General features: G+C 54.2%; 2 protein-coding genes across 2 annotated transcripts; one reads left to right on the top strand and one right to left on the bottom strand.

Moving 5' to 3' along the window:
- Positions 1–44: 44 nt before the first annotated feature.
- PGS1 (phosphatidylglycerophosphate synthase 1) lies at positions 45–19,712 on the top strand (the record flags this gene model as incomplete). Its single annotated transcript, XM_084273763.1, has 10 exons — positions 45–181; positions 4,744–4,933; positions 5,996–6,073; positions 7,685–7,784; positions 8,466–8,655; positions 9,009–9,187; positions 10,107–10,640; positions 14,694–14,842; positions 17,145–17,287; positions 19,248–19,712. 9 exons carry the CDS (start codon positions 45–47, stop codon positions 17,262–17,264), a joined length of 1,677 nt encoding a protein of 558 aa, XP_084129889.1. The 3' UTR covers positions 17,265–17,287; positions 19,248–19,712.
- Positions 19,713–23,423: 3,711 nt separating this feature from the next.
- Positions 23,424–24,358, bottom strand: DNAH17 (dynein axonemal heavy chain 17). The gene is made up of 2 exons (XM_084273523.1): positions 24,192–24,358; positions 23,424–23,745 (listed from the first exon to the last, which is right to left on the bottom strand). Exons 1-2 carry the CDS (start codon positions 24,321–24,323, stop codon positions 23,464–23,466), a joined length of 414 nt encoding a protein of 137 aa, XP_084129649.1. The 5' UTR covers positions 24,324–24,358; the 3' UTR covers positions 23,424–23,463.
- Between the last annotated feature and the right edge of the window lie 2,896 nt (positions 24,359–27,254).

The raw sequence follows: 27,254 nt of genomic DNA, 5'->3' as shown, positions 1-27,254 counted from the left end.
CGCGTCGCCATGGCAGCGTCCGGAAGCGGAAGGCGCGCGGGGCGATGGCGGCGGCGGCGGGGGGCGCGGCGCTGTGGCGGCGGCTGTCGGCCTGGCTGCCGCGGGGCCGCCTGGGCCTGGCCGCGCTGCTCGGCCGCCTCTCCGACCGCCTGTCCCGCGGCCGCGACCGCCGCGCCCGCAGGTAAGGAGCCGCGCCGGGCCCAGCCGGGCTCCTCTCGGCGCGGGGCCCCCCCCCCCCTGCGCTCCCCCTCCGCTCCCCTGCCGGGACACCCTCCGCAGGCCGCGGCTGGCGGGAGCCCTCGGCCGCCTCCACCTCAGCCTGGCGCGGTCCGGGAAGGCCCGGGCGGGAAGCGCTCTGCCCGCCTGGCTCGGCGCGACGCGACGCTGCCCGGGGAGGATCCGGTCCGTGTGTGCCCGGCTGAGCCCGGGCAGCCACGGCCCTGCCGGCAAACGGGACCCGGCTGCTCTGCACGGGGAAGGCGCGTTGGGGCCGGGCCTGCTCCGCCAGCCTCTCTGATGTGCCTGGCTCCTGCCGCCTTCCAGGCGCCAGGCCGCACCGCTCGTGTGCTAGGGACAGTGCTGCGCCTCGCAAGCGCCCATCAGCCTCCGGAGGAGCAGCACTTCCCCGGGGTTCAGGGGTGCGGCACAGCCCGGGATGGGGCTGTCCCTGGAAGGCGAGAACCCCCTCCCCGTCAGGCACTGGGTGAGAAGAGCTCTCAGTCCTCTCCTTGCTGGGGCCGCTCCTGGCACAAGAGGTGAGGGCCGCTCCTTCCATCGGCACGCACCCTCCTGCCGCAGTAGGTGAGCTGTCAGACCGCCCGCAGAGCCTGTCCTCCCCTGTCGTTTTAAACAGATCTGAGCAGGCTGCTGTGGGAAGGAGTGGTCCCTCCTTCCCCTTCCCACAGCTTCTTCCTCACATCTCCATGAGGAACTGCATGTGAGCGGGGTCCAGGAGCTGACCTCTGGGAACTGCCCAAATCCTCCCTTTCCTCTCTCTCCTTCCCCCGGGGAGCGAAAGGGCTGGGGAAAGTGCAGCTGTGGGGAGCAGCTTTTTGTTGGGCAGGTTGAGTGCCATGTGAAAGGGAATGCAGAGCTGCAGCCTCAGTCTGTGTGTCCTCCTGTCAGTCCTTCCCCAGCTGTGCTCCCCTGAACACCACCTTGGTTTTGCCACTGCGCCGCTGCCTTGCTTTTGCTGACAAGAAGCTGCTCCTCCTGTGGGCCTGTGTGATTTGGAGCACAATTCACACTAAAACCAAAGTCTCAACAAACTGGGGGTGCTTGTCATTTTGTAGAGCCCTGTCCTGGGTTCAGAAGGGATCAAACTGAATGCTTTGGAGTATTTAAACACAAGCTTCCCCCCAGTCTTTGGGCATTGCTCTGCACTGTGCTTGGTAAGGGAGCGCTGGGAGGATTCTGTGGTTTGTTTTAGCTAGTGCAATGCCTGATACAATCTTCTGTTGGAGTTAAACTTGTTCTGTGAGGGTGGCACCTCTCCTGTCACGACATGTCTTAGCTGCCCTTTTCCCTGGACAGCAGCTGTGCAGCAGCCATCCCCCCTGTTGCCTGGGAGTGCCACGCCAGCCCGCGTGCTGCTCTGTGTTCTTGCTTAAACCAAGGAAATTCTCTTCACACTTCTCTTTTGGTTTCCTGAGTGTTTTTAGTGTGATACATTGCGAGACTGAGCCCTTGGAAAGAGATGACCGAATTCAAAGCCGAGCGATGTGTAGATCCCCCCCTGGGGTGGTGACGTCCGCGTGGGTGAAAGGACGGCGCCGGGTCCTGCAGTTTCACTTCACCCCTGGTGCTGCAGCTGAGGTTTTACACTGAAGAAGACTGTTTCAGCTCCATCATGAGTTTGTCTACCAAAACCACAATTTTTTTTTTTTTCTTTAAAAATAGAACACACCCCCCAAAAAAAAAATCCCTTGTTTATATTTAGGATCAAGTCTTTATGCAGAAACAGACTTGAGGTGGTTCCTTTTAGTTCTGCTTTCTCTTTCCGCTTAACTCGGTGGTGTGGAGTACAGGGGAAGGGTTCCCCCCCCTTCCCTCCCCCGCCCCCTTTTCTGTTTCTCTGAAAGCTGCTTTGTTGAAGGCTGGAATTTTGATGATTTCTTCATAATGTTACGTGGTTTCTGACTGGTGTGTGAACAGTCGAAGGGTTGCGTTGGGCTTGAGGTAGCTGCTTGAGCTGTTCTGTCACCGGCGGGTAGAAGCTGTTGCTCTGGTAGATGGTTGCTGTGCTGTTGTTAGTGGTGGCTGGGGCAAAATGCTGATTTGTTTGGTAATTATAAAAGCCTTTTGGGCTCTCAAGGTGAAGTAGGTGTTGGATTGGAAGACCAAACAGGGTAGATACACTCTGAATTGCGTGGGTGGTAAAAAATCCGGAGCACAGAATTCGTGGATATCAGTAGGTGTGTGGAATTAATGGGAAGGCTCAAAGCACACAGTGCTGGTGACACAGACCAGGCTGAGCACCTCAACAGTGCCAGGACAGGCTGCCTGCTCCGTCCATAAGCCTGACATTTTGGTGTGGAGCACCAGGGTGTAGTTTAACTTGCAGTTGCCCTGCTTGTTGCCAGAAAATGGCTTCTTGGAGTCATGTTTCTGGGAATCATGGAATTGTTAAGGTTGGAAAAGACCAACCATCTAGTCCAACCATCCCTCTACCACCTATATTACTTCCTAACCCATGTCCCTAAGTGCCTCATCCAACCTTCTCAGCCACTGTACTGGCTCTCAGAAGTGGAGTTGCTCAGGATTAACCGATGGAATAACATGGAATGGATTTATCTCCTCTTGCTGATTAATTGTTCTTGCCTAATGCATAATATTTGCCACTGTTACCTCAGTGGGAATAATCCCAGAGAACGTTAGGTGGGCATTTCATTGTTTTTTCAAAAAAAGGGGCTTTGGATGCTAGCTTGAGTTCCTGTAGCTCAGTGGGTTTGCCGTGCTCAGCTGCGGGGACTCTGTCCCATGAGAGGTGAGCTGAACACAGACGTGCAGAGGTCCTGCTTGGGCCTGTGAAGGTTGACTGGAATGTGCTTGAAATAGTGTTTCCTGAATGGCTTTTCTGCTTTGCTGGTTGGTTGGGTTTTCTGCTTAACATCTTCTCTGGAATACTTCATTGTTTTTAACAGCCTCTGTCGGTAATGTGTGTAACTTCTGCCTGTCAACCCTGAGCTGGGACCATGTGATCCTTTGGAAAACACCATCCTAGGAATTCTTGCACAAATTGACTCAGATTGCTGTTGTGATGAATAGTCAGTGACAAACCAGTGGATTTTCCAGGAAACACAACTGCAAACTGGCTGGCTTCTGCGTAAGGGTATTCGGAAACCCTGTGAAGATCCAGAGTTTTATCATGAAGCAAACGAGTGAGGTCATCTTCCTGGAATCTCTGGTCACTTGGGTTTTGGATTGTGGTAAAACCTAAAAGTTCCTCGTAAGAAATTCTGGTAAAGGTCGTGATCAGGTTTGTTCTTGGTAGGTGGTGATGGCAGGATGCATCGGGATGGCTCACCAGCTGGTGGCTGCCTGGTGGCCCCAGGGACCTGGCGTTCCTTGGGAGGAGATTGGCCGCCTGGGCTCTGTCCTCACAGCATTCCCCACTCCCATGAGGGGGGTTTGCAGAGCAGGATGTTTCCTGTTGGGATGGGGGGATGCAGTTCAGTCCCTTGCTCATCATTCCTGTATCTCATGACAGTTGCTGTTGCTAATTGTACTGAAACGTGGTTTTGTCATGTGGACAAACCCCTCTGGGGCTCTTGCATGACTCATGACTCCATGAACTTCCAAGCATGAAGCTTCCAGAGAAGAAAAGATGCTGTTTTCTCATCACCCCCCTGAAGCAGGACTCTTAGCAGTAAATCAGTTTCTTCCCAAAGTGACTTCAAAGGAGTTAAATTTGTTCTGAATTTCTTTTGAAAGAACAAGGCTGCTGCAGTGCCCCTCACAGCTACTGTGGAGTTTGCATGAGGAGCCTCAAGCTTCTTTTATCACATGCAGGATGAAAGGCTCATGGTGTAGAGGGTCACCTGATGGTTCTTGGTTGTGCTTGGCTCCTACCTCTTGAAACACACTGGATGCTTTGGTAGATCATGCTGGTGCTGTGGCTTCATTGCTTTTGCAAGGACTTGCTCTCAGGCCCTGTGTGTCTGGTAGATTTGGTTTTTGGCTGAGTTTGAGGGGTTAAAGTAAAGGAACTTTCAGAGCAGTGTGATTTTTAAGATACCTTTACCTGAAATAGAAGCAGCTGATTGTTAGCCCAGCTAAGAACTGTGCTAGACATGAAAAGTGACTTGGCCATGGCAAAGCCGATGGGCCTGTGATAAAGGTGATTGAGAAGGGATTGATCACAGAGATAGCTGGTGCCACAGCAGCCTCTGATCTGGGGCTGTTCAGCAAAGCTCTCCTCCTCTGTTTCATAAGCTTTCCAGCCTGTTTCCTCCCCTGTGTTCCTGTTCTGATGAGAGAGTGGTTTCCCCTCACCCCCTCCCCCCCCCAGCCAGTTCGGGGAAGAAGCTGATGCTAAAATCTGTTCTCCCACTTATTTTCTGGTGTTTTTCTGTTTCTAGATTTGGCTTCAGCATTTCAGCTGGAATTATGGAAAGGGAAAGGCATTCTTGCCATTGTGGATCCTTACACTATGCTGGCCCTGCCTGCAGCTTGCTCTTTGGAGGCTTTTTGTGGGAAGCAAAGGCTCCATCACACAGACTTTCTGCACCTTTCTTTTTGCAGGTCATCATGGCTTCTTCTTGCCCCACTGCTCACCCCTCCTGTCCCTGTGGTCACTGCCTCGCCTTGCTCCCTGTGCCCAGAAGGAGCACACAGGTTCCAGTGGATCAGGAATCTGGTTCCAGAGTTTGGGATCTCCAGCTCACATGTCAAGGTGCTTTCATCCCCAGCTGAATTCTATGAACTGCTGAAGGTGAGTCGTGGCTTCTGGATGGGTTTTGGGGAGCTGCAGTGGTTATGCAGACTTGCTGAGGAGTTGTGAGGATGGATTACCTGCAGGTTACTAGTCCAAAGCTTCTACTCAAAGCAGGTTTGTTGTCAACACTAGATCAGGTCAGGCAGGCTTTGTCTAGCTGAGACTTGAAAACAGCTGAGGATGGAGTTTCACCTCTGGTAAGCAGCTCTGGGGTTGCTCTCTCTTAGTAGTACACGTGTTTTTCTGATGTCAGACCTGAACTTTCTGCAGCTGCTTGTGCCTGCTGCTCAGCTGTAACTACCAGGAAGGGCTTTACATTGTTGTCTTGCTAACTGCTCTTTAAGTAGGTGCAGGCTGCTGTTGGATCAGCCCCCAGCCTCCTCTTTGCAGTACAAGCACAGCTCCCTCAGTCCCTCTCAAAGGTCTCTTGGGTCTTCACAGGGTGACTCCTATGAGGTTGCATCTCTTAGCTGAGTCTCTTCATCTTTACAGCAAGTTCCAGAACTTTTGAGACGTGGTCCTAGATCGCAGTGGTAAGCTGCTGGAGGGCAGCAAGGCTTGGGTGGGCCATGATGGGGGCAGCTCCCACCCCTGTGGCAGTGGGAAAGGAGGAGAGAGCTCTGTAAACAAAGGTCTCTGCCTTCTGCCTGGTCACAGGATGGGATATAAAGGATTAAAGCAGTTGCAGAATGAGAGCTGGGATTGCCAGTAGGTAGTATTACCAATACAACCCCAGCCTTGCAGTGGGTAACTGCTCTGTGTGTAGCAGTTGTAGCTGCAGGGAATGTGTGTCCCCTGTTTTACAGAGAGTACTGATGTCTTCAGTGCTGTTCAGATCCACGGTGCTGATGTTGCTCTCTAAAGATCTGAGTGTTTTGCCTCTTTGCTCTCAGTGTGTCGTCCTTGTGCCTCTTTGTACGAGGCAGGGGGGACAGAGCTGTGGTTTGGCTAAAGTGATTCCCCTCAGCAGAGCCATGACCCTTCTGTGGTCTGAATCATTGGCTCCCAGTCACCACAGAGATCAAGGATGAAACTGAACTTGTTTTCTACTTCTTCCAGGTGCAGATAAAAACAGCCCAGCAGAGAGTGGTGATGGCTTCACTATACCTGGGAACAGGGCTCCTCGAACAGGAGCTGGTGAGTCTGGCAAGGGATTGGGAAGGGGAGAAGGTGAATGCAGAAGGAAGCTGCCTGCCTTTGCAAAAAAGCTTCCTGCTCCTGCAGGTACCAGAGGTGTGTGTGAGCTGCAGTGTTCTTAAAACTCCCCATGCTTTATATACCTTGTCTCATCTCCCTGTGAGTTTTCTCAGGGGCCCCTTGTACGTGGGGTGGGGGAGGGAGGCATTGGGAAGGGAGGCAACTAAGCCTGGTACACAGCCATGCAACTCCTGAACTTCTCCATGGGATAGCAAGCCTGGAGCTTTCAGACTCTCAGAGGTTACTGGGATAATGTTCAGAAGGGTTTTACAGAACTCTGGGATCGTGGGCACTTTCACCTTTTGTCTGGTGTTGCTGTGGTGTGGTGTTGCTGGTTGGCTGCAGTACCAGCTCTGCATTTAAGACAGAGGTCTACTAAACAGGGTTTACTTCATGGGATTTACCTTTCCTGCTCTGCCCCATAGAAATAAAAGCATTAACCTGAGACCTTAAGGGAGAAGCCTGACCTTGGCTAATTTCTTCCCTTAGAATGCAAATTCTAAGGTAAGAAATGTTCCATCAGCAGAGGGGTGGCAGCAGGGACAGGGAGGGGATTGTCCCTCTCTGCTCTGCCCTCATGAGGCCCCAGCTGGAGTCCTGTGTCCAGAGCTGGGGCCCCAATACAAGAAAGATGGGGAACTGTTGGAGAGGGGTCAGGGGAGCCACAGAGATGCTCAGAGGGCTGGAGCAGCTCCCCTACAGAGAGAGGCTGAGGGAGCTGGGCTGGTTCAGCCTGGAGAAGAGAAGGCTGTGGGGGGACCTCATTGCAGCCTTCCAGTCCCTGAAGGGAGCAGAGGAACAGGAGGGGAATCAGCTTGACAATGGCAGGACAAGGGGGATGGAGTGAAGCTGAGGGAAGGAAGGGTTAGTTGAGATACTAGGGGGAAGTTCTTTACAGAGAGAGTGGTGAGGGGCTGGAACAGGCTGCCCAGAGAGGGGGTGGGTGCCCCATCCCTGGGGGTGTTCAAGGCCAGGTTGGCTGGGGCCCTGGGCAGCCTTGTGTAGCTCCAGGCCTGGAGGTTGGTGTCCCTGCCTGTGGCAGGGGGTTGGAGCTCTGTGACTCTTGGGGTTCCTTCCAACCCAGCCCAGTCTGTGATTCTGTGATTCCATGGCAGGATAAGGGTGGACAGCATCCTGCACAGTGCTCTGTGCCTGGTCTTGTATGTGAGATTTTAATTTGCATGTGACAAAACTGCCTCCTAGTTAAGGGATAAATTTGCCTCTGCGTCATTTGTGATCTCTCTTCGTTAATGCAAATCTGCAATTTGGGAAGGACCTTGGGACTTTTTCTGCTGAAGCTGCCTACTCTGCAGGGGCTCAGAGGATGTGAGCATGCAAGATCTACGCCCTTTCATGCATTGCTTCAGGCCTGCAGAGTAGGATGTTGGGCTGGCAGATGCAAAGCCTAAACTAGCAGTGTTTTGCATGACTAGGGAGGACTTGTACTAGGGTGTGGAAGCTTTTGTGGCCACCAGCCTCTTGGCTGCTGAACACTTTGCTTATAAAACCACGTCTGTGTTCTGTAATGAGTAGAGAAATCTCTCTCTGCAGGTGGATTGCTTGGAAGAAACACTGGAGAAATCCCTGCAAGCAAAAGGATCATCTAACCTTCGAGTTTCCATTCTTCTTGACTACACCAGGGGATCTCGGGGTAGATACAATGCTTTAGGCTTATTTTGCAGTAAGGCTGGATAAACTACAGGTTTTTTTTCCAGAAAGGGGCTGTCCTGACCTATTGGACCCACTTGCTTAAACCAGACACCTCTCAAAAACTGGCCTTTTGTATACCAGTAACTACTTGTTCCCAGAAAATCCTGAAGCTGAGCACTTTTTCATCCAAAAAAAATAGGTGGTAGGAGTGAGAGAGGCTGAACTCAGCTCTGTGCACCTTGTGCTTTCTTGTCTGCTTAGCTCCCTTGTCACTGTGTTTGCCTTTATTCATCATGCTCTTTCATATTTCATTTTTAAAGGGAGGTGGGAGTTGTTGGAAGTTGTGGAGCACTCAGCCAGAAATCTTGGTGGTGACTCTTTGTGGCACGTGATACTGCTGCGAGGTGTGTCTTGATTGAGAAGCTTGAATGGTGGCAGACGTGCTCAGAGAGCGTTGCCAAGGCCCCTTCAGCAAAGAACTTACAGTTCTGGGTGTCGATTTCAATATTGACAGAGTGCAAATGAAAGTGATTTAAAAAAAGAAGAAGGGGGGAAAGGTGTTAAGTGCCAGCAGATGAGCTGGCTGTTCCTCTCAGCAGCTTCTAGCCCGTGAGTGGTGCCGTGCAGTGATGTGTCCCTGCTCTGGGGTGATCCCGTGGCTGAAACTGCCCCTCTCTCCCAGGCAGGAAGAATTCCAGAACAATGCTGATTCCACTGCTGCAGCGATTCCCCGAGCAAGTCAGGGTGTCCCTCTTCCACACCCCAAACCTGCGTGGGCTTCTCAGGCTGCTGATTCCAGAGCGCTTCAATGAGACCATTGGCCTGCAGCACATCAAGGTCTATCTCTTTGATGATAATGTGATCCTGAGCGGGTGAGTCCTGCCTCTTCAGGCCCTCGTGCTCTTTCTTTAGCTGAGCTTTAGAGGCAAGGTTGCCATGCTGTTGGTGCTGTCTGCACATCATTATTTGCATCTGGTCTTTCCATAGGTACCATGTCAATGCTATTTTGAGATGGAAGAGCAACTGCAGCTCTCCCATGTGAGATTATAATACAAAAGTCTTTCTCAAAAGGGAAAAAAGAAGAATTCCTCCAGATTCAAAAGGAAATGGCCAATTGGTTCTTTAGTCATTACATGTGGAGGGAGATGTGTGGCTGAGGCTGGGGTGTTCAGAATCATATCCCTCCACTCTGCTGTGGAACTCAACTCTTCTTTTTCTCTCCTAGCGCAAACTTGAGTGATTTGTACTTCACCAATCGTCAGGACCGCTATGTTCTCCTGCAGGACTCTCCTGAGATTGCAGACTTCTTCACGGAGCTAGTGGATGCCATTGGAGATCTGTCTCTGCAATTACAGCACGATGATACAGTCCAGATGATGGAGGGGATGGTACACCCCTACCAAGGTAGGAAGGAGTCGTCTGACCTGGATGGGTGGTGTGGTCCAGAGGAGATCAGTGACAGCAGGGCTGTAGGGATGCTGGTAACCATCCATTCAGTAATTACCAAGGGTCTGACCAGTCTCTACAGACTGTGGGGTGTCCCATTTCTGTGCCATCCATTATAAAAGTTGGAATCGCTCGAGATCGGGGATCGGCTCTGTCAGTGTTCTGGTCCAGTGGCTATCACCAGCTACTTTGGCAGAGAGTGCAAAGGCTAAAAGCTCCTCCATAACCATCTCATTGCTCCTTCATTATTCTGCTGCTTGTGGCCTTAAACAAGAACTTGTATTCCCTGAAAGGTTCTTTCTGGTTTAGATATCAATGTCTCTAGTTCTGGACACTCTTGTGTGAACACATTCTGAAAGTTTCAGGAATGTAGTGCTATTTTTGGTAATTAATACTTGTTTAGTCAAGTCTATCCTGGGAGTTGAATATTGAATTAGGAAGACTGAGAACAAGTGTTGAAGTGAGCAGGGAACAGCTGCATGTCAGGCTGATTGAGTCATAAGAAGGTTTTGTCCTGTGGTGTGATGTAAGCTGAAGCTGTGGCAGCAGCTCACTGTGTCGTCCAGTTTGCTCTTGGTTATCATTTTACCTTTGCCCTGGTCTTTTAATTTCTCAGTGATTTTCTTTCTCCAAGCTGCTGCTAGTCAAGTTTCTTTTCCCTCTTAAAGCTGAATGGTTTAGTGGCTAACATAGCCTTGCTAACCTTAAAACATCTGTTTTTCAGACTTGGGGGAAAAAAAAGTTGTGTGGCTTTTTTGTCAGCACCATTTAGTTCTGACATCAGTGTCCTGGCAGTAGTTTTACCCTTTGCCTAGTAGGTGATGCCAAGCTCTGTACCTTTAGGTCTCAGACACCATCTCCCATGGTTTTCCTGCAGGAGACAAGATGGCTTATTGTGAGATAGCAAATCAGAGAGTCATGGAGGTAATCAACTCCGCCAGGACACGACAAGAGCTCCTCCACGCAAAGGCTTTCCACAGCAGCCAGCAAGGCAGCTCCTCGTTATCCCAGCAAAGCTCTCCAGCACCTGGGGGTCTGAAACCAGAACCCGACACCTGGATCTATCCCTTAATCCAAATGAAACCTTTTGGGATTCAGATAGATGAGATGGTCACAGAGACGCTGCTGACAGAGGCTGAACGGGATGCCAGGGTGTACCTTACCACTGGCTACTTCAACCTGACACAGGCGTACATGGACCTCATTCTGGGCACCAGGGCTGAGTACCGCATTCTGCTGGCCTCACCGGAGGTGAACGGGTTTTTTGGTGCCAAGGGGGTGGCAGGTGCCATCCCTGCTGCCTATGTGTACATTGAGCACCAGTTCTACAGCGAGGTCTGCTGCCTCCACCAGCAGGAGAGGGTCCAGCTGCAGGAGTACTCCAGGGCTGGGTGGACTTTCCATGCCAAAGGTAAGGTGGCTGTTTCCCAAGAGGATGTGCTCAGAGGGGCTTTGAGACCTGTACGCGTTCGGCTCACGCAGCTAGTGAGGGGATGGCTGGGTGCTGAGTCCAGACCTAACCCCAAAATGCTCATCCATGACTGGAGCAGCTTGAACCTGGAGGGTTTGAGTTCACTTGTGGGACAACCATGTGGGACAACCAGTCACATCATGTCTCTGGACTTGGGATTCAAATACAGGAATTGTCCCCGTGGTGACAGTCAGCACTGTCTTGATGTGAAACTTGATGTGAAAGAAAAGGAGGCATCTGGATGTGTTTGTGATGGCAGCAGCAGCTGTGATGCAGTTTCTCACATCCCTCTTGCCAGTTTCAGCAACGAGAAGTGATGACCCTGTCAGGGACCCTGGGGTGGGATCTGTGGCAGCAGCAGGAAGGGACCTGGTGATCCTGGGCACAGGTTTTCACAGGGCTGATCCAGGTGCTGAGGAATTTGCCCTGGCTTCTGTTCACAGTGTACAGGAAGGTGCAGCACAGTGAATAAATACACCCCATGCTACTGAGAGCTGGAGGGGAAGTTGCTGAGAAATTAATATTGCTCAACAAACGTAGTTAATCATGAACAGAAAACTAATTAAAACTGCCATCATAAGAGCCCGGATTCTTTCTTGCTTGATAGGCTGTGTACAGCTTGCTGAAGCCCTGTGCCACCTTGACCAAAGCACAAACATTCCCCTGCCTGGTTGTTGCTGGTTGTGTCTCTTAAGTTTTCCTTCCACAAAGTGCACTCCTTGACTGTTAGGTTCTCCTGCTTTCTACACAGTAGTAAGTACTTGGTTGCTCAGTAGTAGATTTTAATAATGCAGATTGCTTAGGAGATCTGCTTAATTGAGGTGATTTTTGGTTTGGGTTTTCATTTGTTTTTTTAAGAAGTCTGATGCATGCCAGACTTCAGAAAGATCAAGATTCCCAGAGTCTTCCCCACGTAGGTGGGACACCTCAGGAAGTGACTCGGTCTCCTTGCTTGGCGTGGCCCTTGGCCGAGCTGAGCTGTCTGTGCTGTGTTCTCTCCCAGCAGAGCCCTGCACCGTGTTGCTGTGTCTCTGATGGCTGCTGGTCCCTTAGGATGACCCTGTTGCTGTAAGCTGCCTGGTCTGGCACTAATTAAGATGCAGGTTTCCCAGGTCTGGCACTAATTAAGATGCAGGTTTCCCAGGCTGACTCTGCAGTGTGCTGAGGGCCATTCCCATCGCCTGCAGCATGTGTTGGATTCGAGCGCTGGAAAGATGAACCCTGTGCCTGCTGCCCCAGGGTTGTTCTCCTGGTGCATCAGGACCCTGCCTGTCAAAGATTGGGAATGGCTCTACCTGCCCTGCTCCCTGCAGGGCTGTACAGAAGGTTGAGGGGTGGTGGGGAGAGAAAGCTGCTGAGGAGGCCTTCTCCTGACTAAAGAAAACACATGAATGTTCCTAGGCTCCCTCTGTGTCGAAACTACAAACATTTCTCACCAGTGTTACACCTCTCCTGCAGTGAGAACAGTAACTGCAGTGAGCAAACCCTTATCTCAGTCCAGGAGCTGCCTGCCTGGCCGGGAAGTCGTGTGTTCTGTCTTCCAGGAAGCACGTGCTCAGGCGATCTGTGGTTCACAGGTTCCTCCTCTTGCAGGGCACTGCTGGCTCTGGGTGGGATTCTGTGGTTTGGTGTGGATTGAGCTGCTTTTCCAGGCTACCAGAGTGCCTGTCGCCCTAAGGCCATGCCTGGGAGTCTTTGGGCTGTGGCTTTGAGAGAGGGCTGCAAGACTCAGAGGTCAGCAGCTCCTGTCCTTGGCAGGAGGGATGCTTGGAGATGTTTGCTGCCTTCTTTCCATTCCCTCTTCGGAGCGCTGGAAGGATCAACCTGTAGCTCCCTTCTCTGGCATGCTCTGCCCTTTGGCAAGTGTTGGGTTCGCCCCATTTCCTTCTGCAGGAGTCAGGCAGTGTGTGTGAGGGAGGGAAGGGCAGGAGAGGGGAAAGGAGGAAACCCTGGACATAGATGAAGGGCAGTTGCACGCAGAGCCTGGCTCCTGGAAGAGGATGTGCGACTCTAGCTGCAAATACTGCCTGCTAACGCTTCCTTTCTGGGCTGAGACGAAGGACACCCTTCTGCCTCCTGTAGGACCTAGCAGATTCACACCCAACACCGTGCCTGCTGCTTTGTCAGCCCTTCCCACTCCCTTTAAAAGGTGCTGTGTCCTCACACACAGCTCAGCTCCTCACAGTGTGCATTCCCACCAGGGTTACGCTCTCCCGGGGTACTCTCGGCGTGAGTGTGACTGTCCTGAGCACCACACAGCCATCCTGCACGTGTGAGTAGGAAACCTCTGTGCTGAGAGAAGGTTCCCTGCATGGAACATACTGCCTACCTGCATCAGCATCCATTTGCTAGCCTTCACCCAATTTCTAGGTGGCACAGGGCCATCCCTTGGGATTAGGGTCCCTTCCAGGCAGGTGTCGGGTGACAGAGCGGCGGGGCGGGTGACTGTTTGCTCCGAGATAAAGCTGCTTTACTGCTGTTGAATGGTGGCTGGGAAACTGCTCGTCCCCTTTCTGGAAAGGTGAGTCACTGTTTGAGCAGATCCTGCCAGGTGGCCATAAAGCCAGGGATGCCATAAAGGCTTTAAGGCCACTGAGTGACTGCTCAGGAAGAGCCAGCTTGTCGCTGCTGCCTGGGCAGAGCTCCGGCCTGTGGCTGGGCTGGGGCACCGGGCAGCCCACAGCAGCCGACCAGTTTGGTGGTGGCAGAACTTGCCGAATCTCTGTGCTGCTCAGGTGCTTTTTGTGTCTCCCAGAGCCCCCTGCATCAGCACCCCTCACCCTTCTGTTGGGGCGAGCCTGTGGAGGGGTCGGTGTGCCACTGAGTCCTGGCAGTGCCAGCTCTGGGCTGGAGGTGTAGCTGAAAGTGGCAGTGGAGCTGCTGAGTGTGTGCGATGTGGGGGCGGGGAGGAGGTTACAGGAACCAGCGGTGAATCGGCAGCTTCTTACTCAAGGCATTCTTGGAACTGCTCTGGGGTTGAGTTAGGAAACCTGCTGCTATTTTAAGGCCTAGGTGGTTTTTATGCTACGGTTTCTTTGTTGTAGGCTTCGTGTGACTTGCCGTAGGGATAAGCCATCTATCAGGGACCTGCCCAGGGCTGTTCTAAGCACTTGTGCCTGCTAAGCAGAGATCAAACACTTCTTGGATCCATTTGTACGTGGAGAATGGCTGAGTAGATCTCCCTGGCAGGAGGCCTGGCTCTCCTGTGGCATCCCCAGTTGTTCTTCCCTGCTCTGCTGCAGCACTGTGTTTGAGAACAGCCCGTGTGCCCATCTCTTGTGCTTGCAGGACAGCCCTGGGTTGTATCACACGTTGAACTGCCAGCGTTGCCTGTGAGCTGAGGTGCTGAGGGGACTGGGGAGTCTTGCACCCTGGCAAGAGTCTGGTTTCATCTTTGGGTGGCTCCTCAGGAAGTGAGTGGGTGTAATAATTAGCACTTCTCTTACAAGTCTGTATTTCATGTGAATTCACCTGTCACTGCAGGGAGATGCCTCGTCACGTCACTGTCACTGCCTCCTGTATTTTCTGGAGGGGAGTTACTCACTGCCACTGCACTGCTTCCAGCTGGGTTGCTGCCTGCTGCAGGAGCCTGCCTGCCACAGTGCAGCTTTTCCTTTGCTGAAAGACTTCTTGTCTTAATTCAGCGGTTCTGAGAGATGCTGTGGTGCAAAATGACCTCTACCTTAACGACAGTGCCTTGTTCTGGATTGTTCTGGGGCTCTCCATGCAGTGCACTTCCACTCCTTACACCGAGCGTGCTGCAGCCCCCTGATAACAAAGCACAAGCTGGGACAATGCAAGGGTGCCCCAAGATCCATGGGAAGCTTTGTGAGGCCTGCCCATCAGCAAGGAAGCTTGTTTTGTGTCGTGATCTTTTATAGTTACTGTAATCTGACATGTTTAATTCATTTCTTCTAAGTGAAGCGATTGTTTGAGGCTACCCTGGTCATTTCCTTTGTCTGCCACGCTTCCTTTCTTCTCCTTTTCCTGCAGGCCTCTGGCTGTACCTGGCAGGAAGCGATCTTCCCTGCCTAACCCTGATCGGCTCTCCCAATTTTGGATACAGATCAGTTCATCGGGACTTGGAGGCTCAGGTTGCCATCGTGACAGAGAATAAAGCTTTGCAGCAGCAGCTCCATCAGGTAAGGGGCTGATCACAAGGAGGGGAGTAACGTGGACGTTGTGCTGCTTGGTCACATAGGGAATGCTGATGACACAGTTGCAATAAAACCCTACAGCTACAATAATTCAAAACCCTTCTTGAGCATAGGAAGTCTGGAGGAGCTGTCAGTTAAGTGACTATTGATGAGATGCCTGCTGCAAGTGCCTGTTTCTGGGAAACGGAGGCCGTAACGGGAAAGAACGTGTGTCCCCAATGAACTCGAGCAGCAGGAGCACTCAGGCACTGGATGCTGAGAGAGGCAGCGTTTGGAGAGCGTCTGCTGGCTCTCCCCTGCTCCCCAGCACGCCCTTGGGCCTTACCCTGCCTATCTGGGCAGTGCCAAGGTCGCACCGTGCTCCAGGGTAAGGAGGTCAGGCCCTTTGAACGGCTGATCTCAGCCTTCTGGAGGGCTTGGCTTCTCAGCAGCTTGGATAACCCTGTGTAGGAACAGCAGTGCCAGGCAGTTGGCTTTTGGGTGCACCACTGAATGAGGCAGAGGGATTTTTAGGAGAGGGATTTTTAGGAGAGGGATTTTAGGAGAGGGATTTGAGTGTAGTTTCTTCAACAAGGATTTCTGGGCTGCTGGGCTTGCCAGCCAAGATACGTGACATAACAGAGTCGTGAATAATAAGGCAGCATTATATAATCTCAACACAAAGGTTTCTCAGTGGTTTTAATGTTCAGCGTCCCAGTGGTTTGGGGTTTTGTTGTTGCTTTGGTTCAGCAGCTTGTGCTGCTCAGCACTTTGCTGCCTCTAAACCCTGCCTGGCTCCCCAGCTGTCTCCTCTGGAGCTTCTGCTGGGACTGACGCTGTCACAAGTCATTTCTCAGGTACAAAGCAAATCGGTTGGGTGCCTCTGCGTGAGGCTTCAGGACCTCAGGACGTGTTCTCTTCAGCCAGGTCCTGGCACGAGAAGGCACAGCTGTCTTCAGGATCAATGGGAATTGCCCTCTTGCATCAGGGCTCTTCCACAGGATGAGTCAGAGTGTATCTAATCAAAAACAATTCTATTACTGGAAGAGTTGCTCGAACATTTCAATTCATACCTTGCCTGTACTTGTTTCTAATGGAAGGGGAGAATCAATGAAAATATGACAAAGGAATTTTCTCCAGCAGTGCTGGGATGATCTCATTTCAAGGGCTTTAAGCCGATTCCTGTTGCTGGAAGCTGATTTTGAGGTTGGCTGGTTGTTTACTGTCCTATGATCTTTGTTTAGAAGACTTAATACATTACTGGTACGCTGCCACAAAATCACTTTGCCCATGAAATGTTCTGTTCTGGTTCAAAAACGTGTGATGAGATTTGGGAAGAAACCCGAGCGCTCCGGGTATCGCCGGGTGCTCCCCTCAATGAGCTGAACTTCAGGCTGCTGGGATGCCCTCACTGCACCCATAACCATGGTGCAGAATGTGCCTAGCAGGGCTGACTGTAGCTCTTGGAGCGTTTGAGGTTTCTAAAATTAGACTAACTCAGCACCTGAATGTCTTCTTTCTGTTGCTGGTTCATTGTTTTACCTGTTACCTTCCAAACCTTGGTTCCTGCTTCCCTGTTCCACCCTGGATTGACACAGCCCCGGAGCATTTTCTGTCCTTTGTGACACTTAGCTAGTGACAAAAAGGAGATGGTGAAGGCTTCTGGTAGATCTTCTACTCCTTGTTTGCCTGCAAGTGTAGAAACCTTGCTGGCTTTGATAAGAAAACCGCTTCTACCTTTGATCAGACAGCTGCTTTCACGTGCGAGGGGAGCGTATATCACCATCCTGAGGGTTCATTTCCTCCTTCAGGCACTGGAGAAGCCTGAGTGTTTCTGGTAATTGAGTTGAAATCATGACTGCACATTCATTTGGAAACACAGTGCTTGAGCTGTGTCTAGAAAGAGCTGTGTAAGCTGGTCTCTTGAGATTATGGGAAGGTTTCCTTTTCTGGCAATTACAGCAAGGGATTTAGGATGTTCCTGAAACAGCAGCTTACCTCTCCTGCAGCTTGGGCCACAAAAATGCCCAACCTACCTTTGCTCTCCGTGGAGCTTAAGTCCCTGGTTCCTGGGGTTCAGTGGCTTAGCACACTGACAGTCACCAAAAGGGGGAGTGCTGTGGCAGGACAGATCCTGTGCTGCCTCCTGGGTGGCCTGTGTAGAATTGGGTTCAGGCTTGAGGGAGACAAGATGCATCCTTCTGGCAGGATCCACGTCCAGTTTTAGCTGAGGATTTGCTTTCCTTCAAGGCCATTTCATCATTTAACACTTAGGATTTACTGGGATGATGTTTCTTCCCCTGTGCAGGAGCAGGAGCAGCTTTACCTCCGCTCAGGTGTAGTCTCATCCTCAACATTTGAGCAGCCGAATCGTTACGTGAAGCTGTGGGTGAAGCTGGTGACACCTCTCATCAAGAATTTCTTTTGAAAGAAGGGAAGTTGCTGCTTTGGGTAAGTTTTGTTATGGGGAGGTTATGATGCACTGACTGCAGTTTGTAAAGGCAGTGCTCTTTGTCAGCCAGAGGAAAGAGATGGGGAGCAAACAGGCATCTCAGTCCCTGAAGGGAGCAGAGAAACAGGAGGGGAATCAGCTTTTTAAAAGGGTAGATAATGGCAGGACAAGGGGGATGGATTAAAGCTAAAGGAAGAAAGGTTTAGATTAGATATTAGGGGGAAATTCCTTGCAGAGAGAGTGGTGAGGGGCTGGAACAGGCTGCCAAGAGAGGGGGTGGGTGCCCCATCCCTGGGGGTGTTCAGAGCCAGGTTGGATGGGGCCCTGGGCAACCTTGTGTAGCTCCAGGCCTGGAGGTTGGTGTCCCTGCCTGTGGCAGGGGGGTTGGAGCTCTGTGATCCTTGGAGTCCCTTCCAACCCAAACCAGTTTGTGTTCCTATGATTCTATGATCTCATCTCCTGGGGTACTTCCCACTGCCTGGAATTGTTGTGCATGGATCTATAGTGGGTTTTTGGGAAGGGTGATGAAAGGGAACCCAGGCCAAGGGTGTTTCCTGGGCACAGAAATACAACTTCCATTTCCACCACGTCCCTTTCAGAGTCTTGTGCAGAGCATCTGTGTCTATTTTATCTTGCCCAGTGACTAGAAAACGCTGGTGGGCGACTTAAAGTGTTTCTCTTTTTATCTGATCAGCACTTTGCTTTGACCTTGGGGATGGTGGTTGACAGGGACAGTTGGTTTGGCTTTTCTCCTTCATGCAGCGCCCTGGATTTCCCTGGCTGTTGGGCTGGAGCCCTCTGAGCTTCTCGGAATGGCTCTTGGGTTTTGTGTGTGCTCTGCACGTGGTCCTTGCAGTTGGCACCCAGGAGTGTGCCCTGGGTGCTGGGTGTTGGCACATCTTCTGTTTACAGAGATCCTGGGGTTGTTTACCTGGCGTGTGTGGAATCCCAGAGAGGGCACGGGAGGACTTCTGGTGCTCAGGCTGGGTGTTAGCAGCTGGGAGAGGGGAGCTCAGGCTGTGCCAGGGGTCCTGCAGAGAAGGTGTTGGGGATGGCAGGTGAAAATGTGCCAGGAGCTCAGGCTGGGGCTGGCACAGCGTGTGCTGCAGCTAGAGGGGTGCTGGTTTATCCCAAACACCCCGGGCTGGGAAGGAGTGAGCAGCTCCCAGCCCTCACTGTGGGGCTTTTCCCACCGAGGGTGGCTCCATGCAGCTGTGTTTTCTATCCCATGGTTCAGGGATCTCCCAGGGTGGAAGTGTGGTGGATTATTTTATGTTCCAGGAACAGGCATGGGCTTCTGAACCGTGACCTGGGCAGGTCTGATCACCCTACTAGGCGTTAACTGCTGACAGAAATGTCTGTTGTGAAAGAAAGGGCAGAGTAGGTTCTGTAACCAAGACATAAAGACCTGTCCTGCCCAGACTGAGTGCTTTGCAGGGGGGTCTCTCTCTGATGGGTGGGAGAACCAGGCCAAACCCCCCCCTCACTCCTTCCACCTGCTCTAAAGGGGTGCACGCTTCCACACAGGACCAGGCAAGTGTTGTGCATGAAGTGAAGCTCCCAGTTACCCTGGAGCAATCAGACAGATTGCTGTGGACAGACAGACAGAGCTCTGAGAAGGAAAGGAAGGTGGACAGTTGGGTGCAGTTGTTCCATCCGACTTCCTTCGGTGGTCTGGCTCTCAACCAGCACTCTGCCAGAAACCACCAGCTGAAAAACCAGTATCCCTTGTGAGAAACACTGGGTATTTTAAGACCTGGCTCCACCTGACAGCAGTTCCAGCGATGGTTTTTATTGCTACTTTTGCTCAAGTAGTTCTGGTACAACCAAACTTTGTCTGAGCTACGCAACTCGGAGGGATTTTCACAGGGAAAAGCTGTTTCCCACAGTCATTAAAGTCATTAAAGTTTAGATCTTTAAGAGCAGGATCCACTTAACAGCTTTTCCTTCTGTCTTTAGGTTAAAGGTCCAGACATAGGTGGGACCTCACATCCCTGTCTCATAGACAGGACATTCATAGACGTTCTCGGTGTCCGTGCGGCCCGGAGGGATGGCTCTGCTGAAGATGACTGGCACCATGGGCCTCAGCTCCTTCAGTCCTGCCTCTGCCATCACTCCACAAGGGATGTCCCATGGAGCACCTGCATGGTGACAGTGTCAGGGTACCGGCTCCCCGCTGGCTGTTCCCTTGGAGGGGCTGTTGTGGGTGGGCAGGAATCCCGCGCGGTGTGGGGAGCGTGAGGGGGGGGTGGCTGTGGCTTGGTACTCGTTAGGGTTGACACGTTGTCATCTCTCTGTGACTCCTGGGTGTGTTTTGCCTTACTGTGTGTGGGCTGTCTCAATAAACTCTGTCCCCACTGCTCCCCTCAGCACGGTTTGGGTGAGGGTCCTGCAGCTGGAGGTGGGGGCTGTGTGAGCTGTGCTCTCGCCCATCCTGCCATCTCATCCCCTCTCCCCCCTCAGTTTTTAGCTGTAATTCTTTTAGGTGCCGAGTTTCCTGATTTCTCTTGCTCAGACGTGAGACAAGAGTGTCACCTGTTGATTCAGGAGCACCCTGTAAGCTCCAGCCACCCCCCATGCTGTGTGAAAGGGCCTGTGGAGCGGGCGGGTGCTGCCCTCAGCTGGCCTGGGTGATGTGAGTGCGGGATGAAGGCTCCCAGCCTCAGCAGAAGCTGCACAGATTCACCCAGCCCTCACCCAGTAACCACAAACACCTCCAAGAGTTCTGAAGGCTGCCCCAGGCTTTCTCCATGTCTGAAACATCTCACAAAAGCTGCGGCCTCTCACCTTCCATGAACAGCCCCAGCACATGGAGCCCTCCCTGGGCAGAGCTGTTGGTATCCTCACAGCTTTTCCCAGTCAGACACATCTTGTCCAACATCCATTCATTTTTCCTGGCTGTGGACTGCATGATGGCAGGGAGGAGGGGCTGGAGGGTTGAAGAAACCCCCCCAGCCACCCTACTTCAGGCAGCACAAAGGCTGTAATCCAGATGAAGTACTGAAGAGCAAGGCAGGGTCTTTGAGTGGCAGAGCCCCATGCTGAGGTGCAGGGGGACAGGGCTGATGCTACACTGTGCCCAAAGTGAGCTTCAGTTCATCTCACAGACGGGGGTGCTGGGATGGAGGTGGTGTGTGATGATGGGGGTGGAGTTGGTCTGTGATGAAGGGGATGGAGGTGCACTGTGATGAGGAAATTACAGGTTCCACTCCAGCAGCAAACCCAAAACTCTTAATTTGGATTGGAGGAAATGCTGCTGCTATTAGGATGGGTTTTTTAGGAAGCCACACTCTCACTAACTGGTTTTATTGCCTTTTCCTTCTGAGCTGTTCAGAGTTCTGAGGGGGTTACTGATGTTCTTTGGAGTCAGTGGTACGCTCTGAGGGTGAACTGTTCTCAGCCCCCTGTGGTCATTCCTGGGGTAACAGGCCAGTTCAGGTACATCAGGCTGCTTAAATTAATATTGACTAATAAACCTGTTAACCACTGTATGCTGATGGAGGTGGTTCCCAGTCTGCTGTGGTATCTACTTCAACTTCCATGAGGAATCGCTCACCCTGAGCCGCAGGGTCAGGGGAGGGGGCTGGCCCAGCATGATCCTACAGCCACCCTACAGCCCCCACTGCCCTGACCCACCTCCACTGGCCCAGGTGGATGGCCTGCAGCCCCTCCCCAGATTTGGTCTTGATGCCCTGGGGTGTCCTCCAGCAGGGCCCATCGCTGGGTGGTGCAGAGGATGGTGGTGTTTTTGGTGGCCCTGCAGTCACTGGGCAGCCCCTGGCTCCTCCAGGCAGCCACGTTGGTGGCATCAGGGTGGAAGCTGAGTGGATCCAGCGCCGGGGTGATGGGGACATGGGGACGGGCACCTGCCAGGAGGGGCCACTGCACCGACCCTGGAAGCATCAGGGGAAGGAGCCCCAGGCACTCAGGAGCTTAAGGAGCAGCTCTGGCAGCAAGTTGGAGCACAGGAAGTTCCACACCAACATGGGGAAGAACTTTTTCACAGTGAGGGTGAGGGAGCCCTGGGACAGGCTGCCCAGGGGGTGTGGAGTCTCCTTCTCTGGAGAGATTCCAGCCCCATCTGGACACCGACCTGTGTGACCTGTCCTAGGGAGCTGCTTTGGCAGGGGGTTGGACCCCATGAGCTCTGGAGGTCCCTTCCAACCTCTATGATTCTGTGATTCAGTCAGGGATGTGGAATGCTGCAGGATGTGTGGTGAAGGAGAGAAAGGGATTGGGATGTTTCCACTGCCTGGAATACACTGGGAGAGGTGCCAGAGGTTGGAGGGGTAGTGGAACTTGATGGCTGTCAGCAGGAGGGTGAAGGTGCCCTTCTGCTGGAGGGCTGGGGGCAGGAAATGGAGGTGAGCAGGTGGCAGGTACCCAGAGACCCCAGCAGCCCCCGGTGGGATCCTGGAGCCTGGCTGGCTCCCCCTCCCATCGGCAGGTAGGACAAACCTGGGGTGCTGCTGCCCCCCACCTCACCCCCTGCTACGGCTCACCCAGTGTGGTGATACCAGCTGGGGCTGCAGCTGCTGGACAGGCAGCAGCATCCTGTGCCAGGCCAGGTGCTGCGTGGAGATGGTGCTGTACATGCTCAGCAGAGCCTTCTGGCCTGGAAAGCTCGTGGTGAAGACACAGAAGTGATGCTGCAGTGAGAGACAAAGCTTCAGGTGGGTCCCCCACTGTGTCCCACCCCATCCCACTCCATCTGAGCACCAGCACCAGGGGATGGAACCCACCAGGGAGCAGCACCCAGCCCCTTGCACCCTAGCATCAAGGGGGAAGGACGCCACGGTTGGGCTCACGTACTGGCAGTTGTGAATGTCCTTCAGGGTCACTTTGTTCCTGTCGTACCTGCACGGGGACTGTGCATGACACCCCGGGGATGGGCTCCCCAGTCAAGCTCCGTGCAGGGATGCCCTGGCTCTGGTGCTCTCGGTGACGCGTGGCCTCTGGCGCCCCCACAAGACAAACCTCCCCCGCTGGCTGCGCCGTCAGGAGCCGGGCGCTGCCGGCAGCCAGGCTGATGCTTTGCTCGGTACTTGGCGTTGGGGACACGGTGTTCCCATTCCGCTGCCACAAGGGGAATGAGCTGGTGGGAGGGTACAGGAGGCTCAGCCTCTCCGGCAGCGCGGCATGGGCAGAGCAGAGGATGCAGGAGAGGCAGCAGCACGAAGCAGAGGGTCACTGAGCACCTTCCAGTGCCCGTGCTCCACGTGCTGCTGGATGAGTGTGTGTGGTGCCACCTCCAGAATGTTCATGTCGTTGATGCTTCCTGGCCCCAGCTGGGCCATAGTTTCTCCACAGTTTCTTTCCCAGAGGCTTCTCCAGGACAGCGGCAGCGAGAGGAGCCGGCGGGCGGTGGGGCAGCACTGTGGGGCTGTGTGGCACAGCATGGCACAGCATGGCACTGGCTGGGGCCAGCCTTACCCTGCAGCATGGCTGAGGTGGTGTAGACGTTAAAGGGCACCAACCACACCAGCACATCGAGCTTGTCCTGCATCAGGACCTATTTCCCTGTCCCCATGTTCACCACCAGCACCACCGGCCTCTGCTTGACCATCAGCAGGGCCATGAAGGGGCGGATGGGAACGGTCTCTGCTGTGTGCACCACAGAGGCCTGGGGGGGGTCTCACCATCACTCCCCAAAGCTCAGCTCCTGCTGCCGGTATCCCCGTGTGGAAGCAGAGGCAGGATCTGCTCTTAGAGCAGCTGGAAGCCCTGACTACCTGTCCCAGCAGCATCCATCTAACCCAGGGTGCTCGCTCTCTCCAAACAAACCTGGTCCCTCTGTATGGGAAAGGATCTCAGATGCTTGTTACCCTCAAGACTTTCTGACCAGAAATGGGAGCTGTCAGAATACACCACCAGAGCCTGGTCCCTGAAACCCTCCCCAGCCCCTTTGTTTAGCCAACGCAGGGGCCAAATCCTGCTGCAGCGCCTCTCCCTGTCCCTGACACCTCCGACATCCCCGTCCCCCAGGAAAGCACTTCAAAGGACATGCAAATAAAGCTGTAAAGTTCATTTTTGCACTTGGGTAATTGTTACTTGATGAGAATCCACGAAGCCATGTGTCAATCTGAAACAAACCCCGGAGAGCTGCAGTGTGCAGCTCAGTGAGGTTTGATGCACATCTGCCCCGATGGACACACATCCCAGGAGCGTCCCTGGATCAGGGCTGAGAGCTGGGAAGGGCTGGGAGCACCTGGGTTGCCTGCATGAGCTCCTGCCAGTGCTGGTCACTGGTGGCTGGGTTCTGCAGCTCCTTCATGGCGTGCAGGGAACTTACCATGTTCTTCACACTGTTGTCCAGCCCTGTGAACGCATCCCAACTTCTCATCACCTTATTCAAGCTCTGAATGTCTTCAGCGAACTTCTGACAATCAACATCCAGCTGCTCAGCATTGATATCCTTCCAGCTCATGGTTCTCCACTCCTCCATGCTCGTGTTAACCTGAATTTGGGAAGACACCTTCACAGGGCACATACCCAGCAGCAGCTTTGCTTCCCCGGGATGGAGAGCAGCGTACCCTGTGCCCTCCGTGCGCCCGCTGCTCTAACACCGTGACAGCCTGTGCCGTGTCCCAGCCCCTTCTCCTGGCAATGGTGGCACAGAGGAGCTGTGCCAGGGGGTGCCTGCAATGGGTGCCCACAATGGGTGCCCACACCAGTCTGCTGCAGAATCCTTGTCTGGAGACAGCATTGGGCATCGCGCCCTGGCACAGGGCACAGCGCCGAGCCCATGGCTGCTGGCACCCGCTGCGGACACCGGGCAGCTTGTCACAGCCTCAGGACCTTCAGAACAGTGAGGATCAACCCAGAAGCCCATTCTGCACATCCCCCCTGCCAGCTTCTCCTTGCCCACCCCATCGTGCAGGCTCGCAAGGCTGTGGCACCTACCAGGATGATCATGTCCCAGAGCTCCTTCAGCAAGCGCAGGTCCCGCTGACAGGCTTTGAGCTCTTTATATTCTGGGATGGACACTTTGAAGTGCCCAGCTGACGTGGACAGGGCAGCCAAGTCGCTCTCCATGGCAGTGATGCTCTTCTGTAGCTGGCCACACACAAAGAAAAGGTCTAAGCTGGGGACTGTGTGCCAGGGCCACCTCACCTGTGCCCGCCATGGCTCCATCCCTGCTGCAGCTTCTGCCAGGATGTGAGCTGGAGCCAGAGTGGCTGCTGCTCCCTAGTCCCCCCTTGTGCAGCAGCACCCAGCATGGGGGGGTGGCCAGGCAGTGCTGGTGGGGCCAGCAGCAGCCCTGATATCCTCCCTGATGTCCTCCACATCCTTACCTTCCTCAAGGACTTGTAGGGGTTTGGGTCAGCGTATGAAAAAGGGGCTTCTTCCTGGAAAGTCTCCCGGAAGTCGTGCTGCTGGACCTGTGTGGGGGGACAGAGCTCAGGGGGATGCAGCCGGGACCTGGCAGGCAGGGAGAACAGCAAGGTCTTCCCAAATCTGCTGAGGAGCTGCTCGCTTGCCCCCCAGGCTCTAAGGGAGGGAGGCACCTGGAGCTGCTGGCATTTCCTACGGATGATGTTGACCTCCTGGGCTTGCAGGGGTGCCACGTGCTGCTTGACACGCAGGGAGAGCTTCTTGGTGCTGTCCCAGTGCTCGGGGAGGTCCTGCGGTGAGCACGGCGCGGTGTTGGCAGCCTGGCACCAAGCAGCCCATGCCCGGTGCCCAGCACCCTCCCCGGCTCACGTGGAGCTGCAGGTTGATCTCCTCTGGCATCTCCTCTCCGTATGTGCTGAGCAGGGCCACTGTCTCCTTCAGGAGCTCAAACGTGCTGTCAATGGCTGCCTGCTTCTCCTTGACCTTCACCAGGTGCCCTATCATCTCCACCAGCTCCTCGTAGTCGCCTTTCTCCAGAGGTTTACTCAAGCCGGCGTTCACCTCTTGGATGAAGTCCCCCTGATCCTTGAGACTGGGGGACGGTGCCAACACTCACCAGATGTCCCCACAGGGCCTCCCCTGTGCTCACCTGGGGGTCACTCGGCAGGGCAGGACCCCCCCCAGCCAGCCGGCTCTACAGGAGTGCCCAGCAGCCACCCCTGCACCCCTACAGCTCTGTCCCTCAGGGGCCAGCCCTGCCCTGGGACACAGCACGCAGCCTGGCCAGGCTCTGGTCAGCAGGAGCATCCTGTCCCCATCCCCGTCCCAGGGCTTGTGGGTCCCCTACCTGGTGCTGACTTGTGTGACAAGGTGCTGCCGGAGCGCCAGGCCCCGGCGCCTGACGGCGTCCAGCAGCGCCTGCTTGAAGGGGCGGCAGTCGCTCTGCAGCCACCCCCCAAACACCTCAGTGTTGGGGAACCCCGACACTTCCTCACACAGCTCCTCACAGGCATCAATCTGGGGACGAGAGCGGGTTGCAGCCTGTGGCTGGCCCTCCCCCTGGCACCCGGTGTCCTCCCTGGCACCCAGTGCATCCCAAACACCCGCCCTGTACCTCCTGCTGAAAGAGCTGCAGGGAGGGGGTCCCACAGGCCAGGGTGTCCCCTGGCTGCTCCTCCAGCTCCTCGGTGTCACCCAGGGCGAGGAAGCGCTGCAGGAACTCCTCAGGATCCTCCAGCCAGAGGTGGGCTTGCTCCTGGAAGCCGGCGCTGTACTCCTCACCCTCCGCCATGGCGCTGACCACCAGCGACACCACCTCCTCCCGCATCCCGCTGAGCTCCACCTGCTCCTCCAGCGCGGTCTAAGGGACGGGGGCAGAGCTTTTTGAGGACCAGCTGAGGAACCAGCCGCCCACAGCAGCCACCTGCCACCGACCCACCTTGTAGCTCAGCCGCCCCTCCAGCAGCCGGGGCACGCACGCCGCCGTTGCGTAGGCGTTGCTGAGCAGGCTTTGTACCAGCGCCAACAGGCTGGTGTCATCGGCCGTGTCCAGCGAGGGCCGGAACCGCGCTCTGCCATCACACAGCTCCATGCGCACCTCCAGCAGCGGTGCCGCCTCGGCCTGGAGGATGACAGTGTGGCCCAGGGTGCTTCATGCCCCATGGTTCATGCCTGCATTCGCCAGGGTTTTCCCAGACACAGATACAGACTGGGAGAAGAGCTTCTTGAGAGTAGCCCTGCTGAGAAGGACTTGGGGATTGTGGTGGATGAGAAGCTTGACATGAGCCAGCAGTGTGCTCTTGCAGCTCGTAGGGACAATGGTATCCTGGGCTCCATCAGGAGAGGAGTGGCCAGCAGGGACAGGGAGGGGATTGTCCCTCTCTACTCTGCCCTCGTGAGGCCCCATCTGGAGTCCTGTGTCCAGAGCTGGGGCCCCCAGTACAAGAAGGATGTGGAACTGTTGGAGAGGGTTCAGAGGAGCCACAAGGATGATTAGAGGGCTGGAGCACCTGCCCTACAAAGAGAGGCTGAGGGAACTGGGCTTGTTCAGCCTGGAGAAGAGAAGGCTGCAGGGGGACCTCATTGCAGCCTTCCAGTACCTGAAGGGAGCTTATAAGCAGGAGGGGATTCAACTTTTTAAAAGAGCAGATAATGGCAGGACAAAGGGGAATGGACTAAAGCTAAAGGAGGGAAGGTTTAGATTAGATATTAGGGGGAAGTTTTTTACAGAAAGAGTGGTGAGGTGCTGGAACAGGCTGCCCAGAGAAGTAGTAGACTCCCCATCCCTGGAGGTATTCAAGGCCAGGTTGGATGGGGCCCTGGGCAGCCTTGTGTAGCTCCAGGCCTGGAGGTTGGTGTCCCTGCCTGTGGCAGGGGGGTTGGAGCTCTGTGACCCTTGGGGTCCCTTCCAACCCAGCCCATTCTATGATTCTATGGTTTCCCCAGCGCCACGGTGCCTCCGCAGCAGGGAAGAAGGGGGGACACCAGCACCTCCGGCGCTCGCTGCCCAGGAGTGCTGGGAGCACTGGCACGGGGGTGTTTGGCATCCCAGGGGCACCGCGCTGGACGTACATCAGGGGTCATGCCGGAGAGCAGGAACTGCAGGGATTTGCGGATGAGCCTGAAGAGACC

This window comes from Gallinula chloropus (assembly GCF_964237585.1).
Source record: "Gallinula chloropus genome assembly, chromosome: 20".
In the NCBI taxonomy this organism is placed as follows: Eukaryota; Metazoa; Chordata; class Aves; order Gruiformes; family Rallidae; genus Gallinula; species Gallinula chloropus.
This window is presented reverse-complemented; position numbering and strand designations above follow the sequence as displayed.

Excerpts from the sequence above, each read along its gene's own strand:
- DNAH17 (XM_084273523.1), bottom strand. The coding sequence starts at position 24,323 with ATGGAGAGCGACTTGGCTGCCCTGTCCACGTCAGCTGGGCACTTCAAA. Across the intron at positions 23,746-24,191 it reads TCTGGGACATGATCATCCTG|GTTAACACGAGCATGGAGGA; the intron begins GTAGGTGCCACA and ends TCCCAAATTCAG.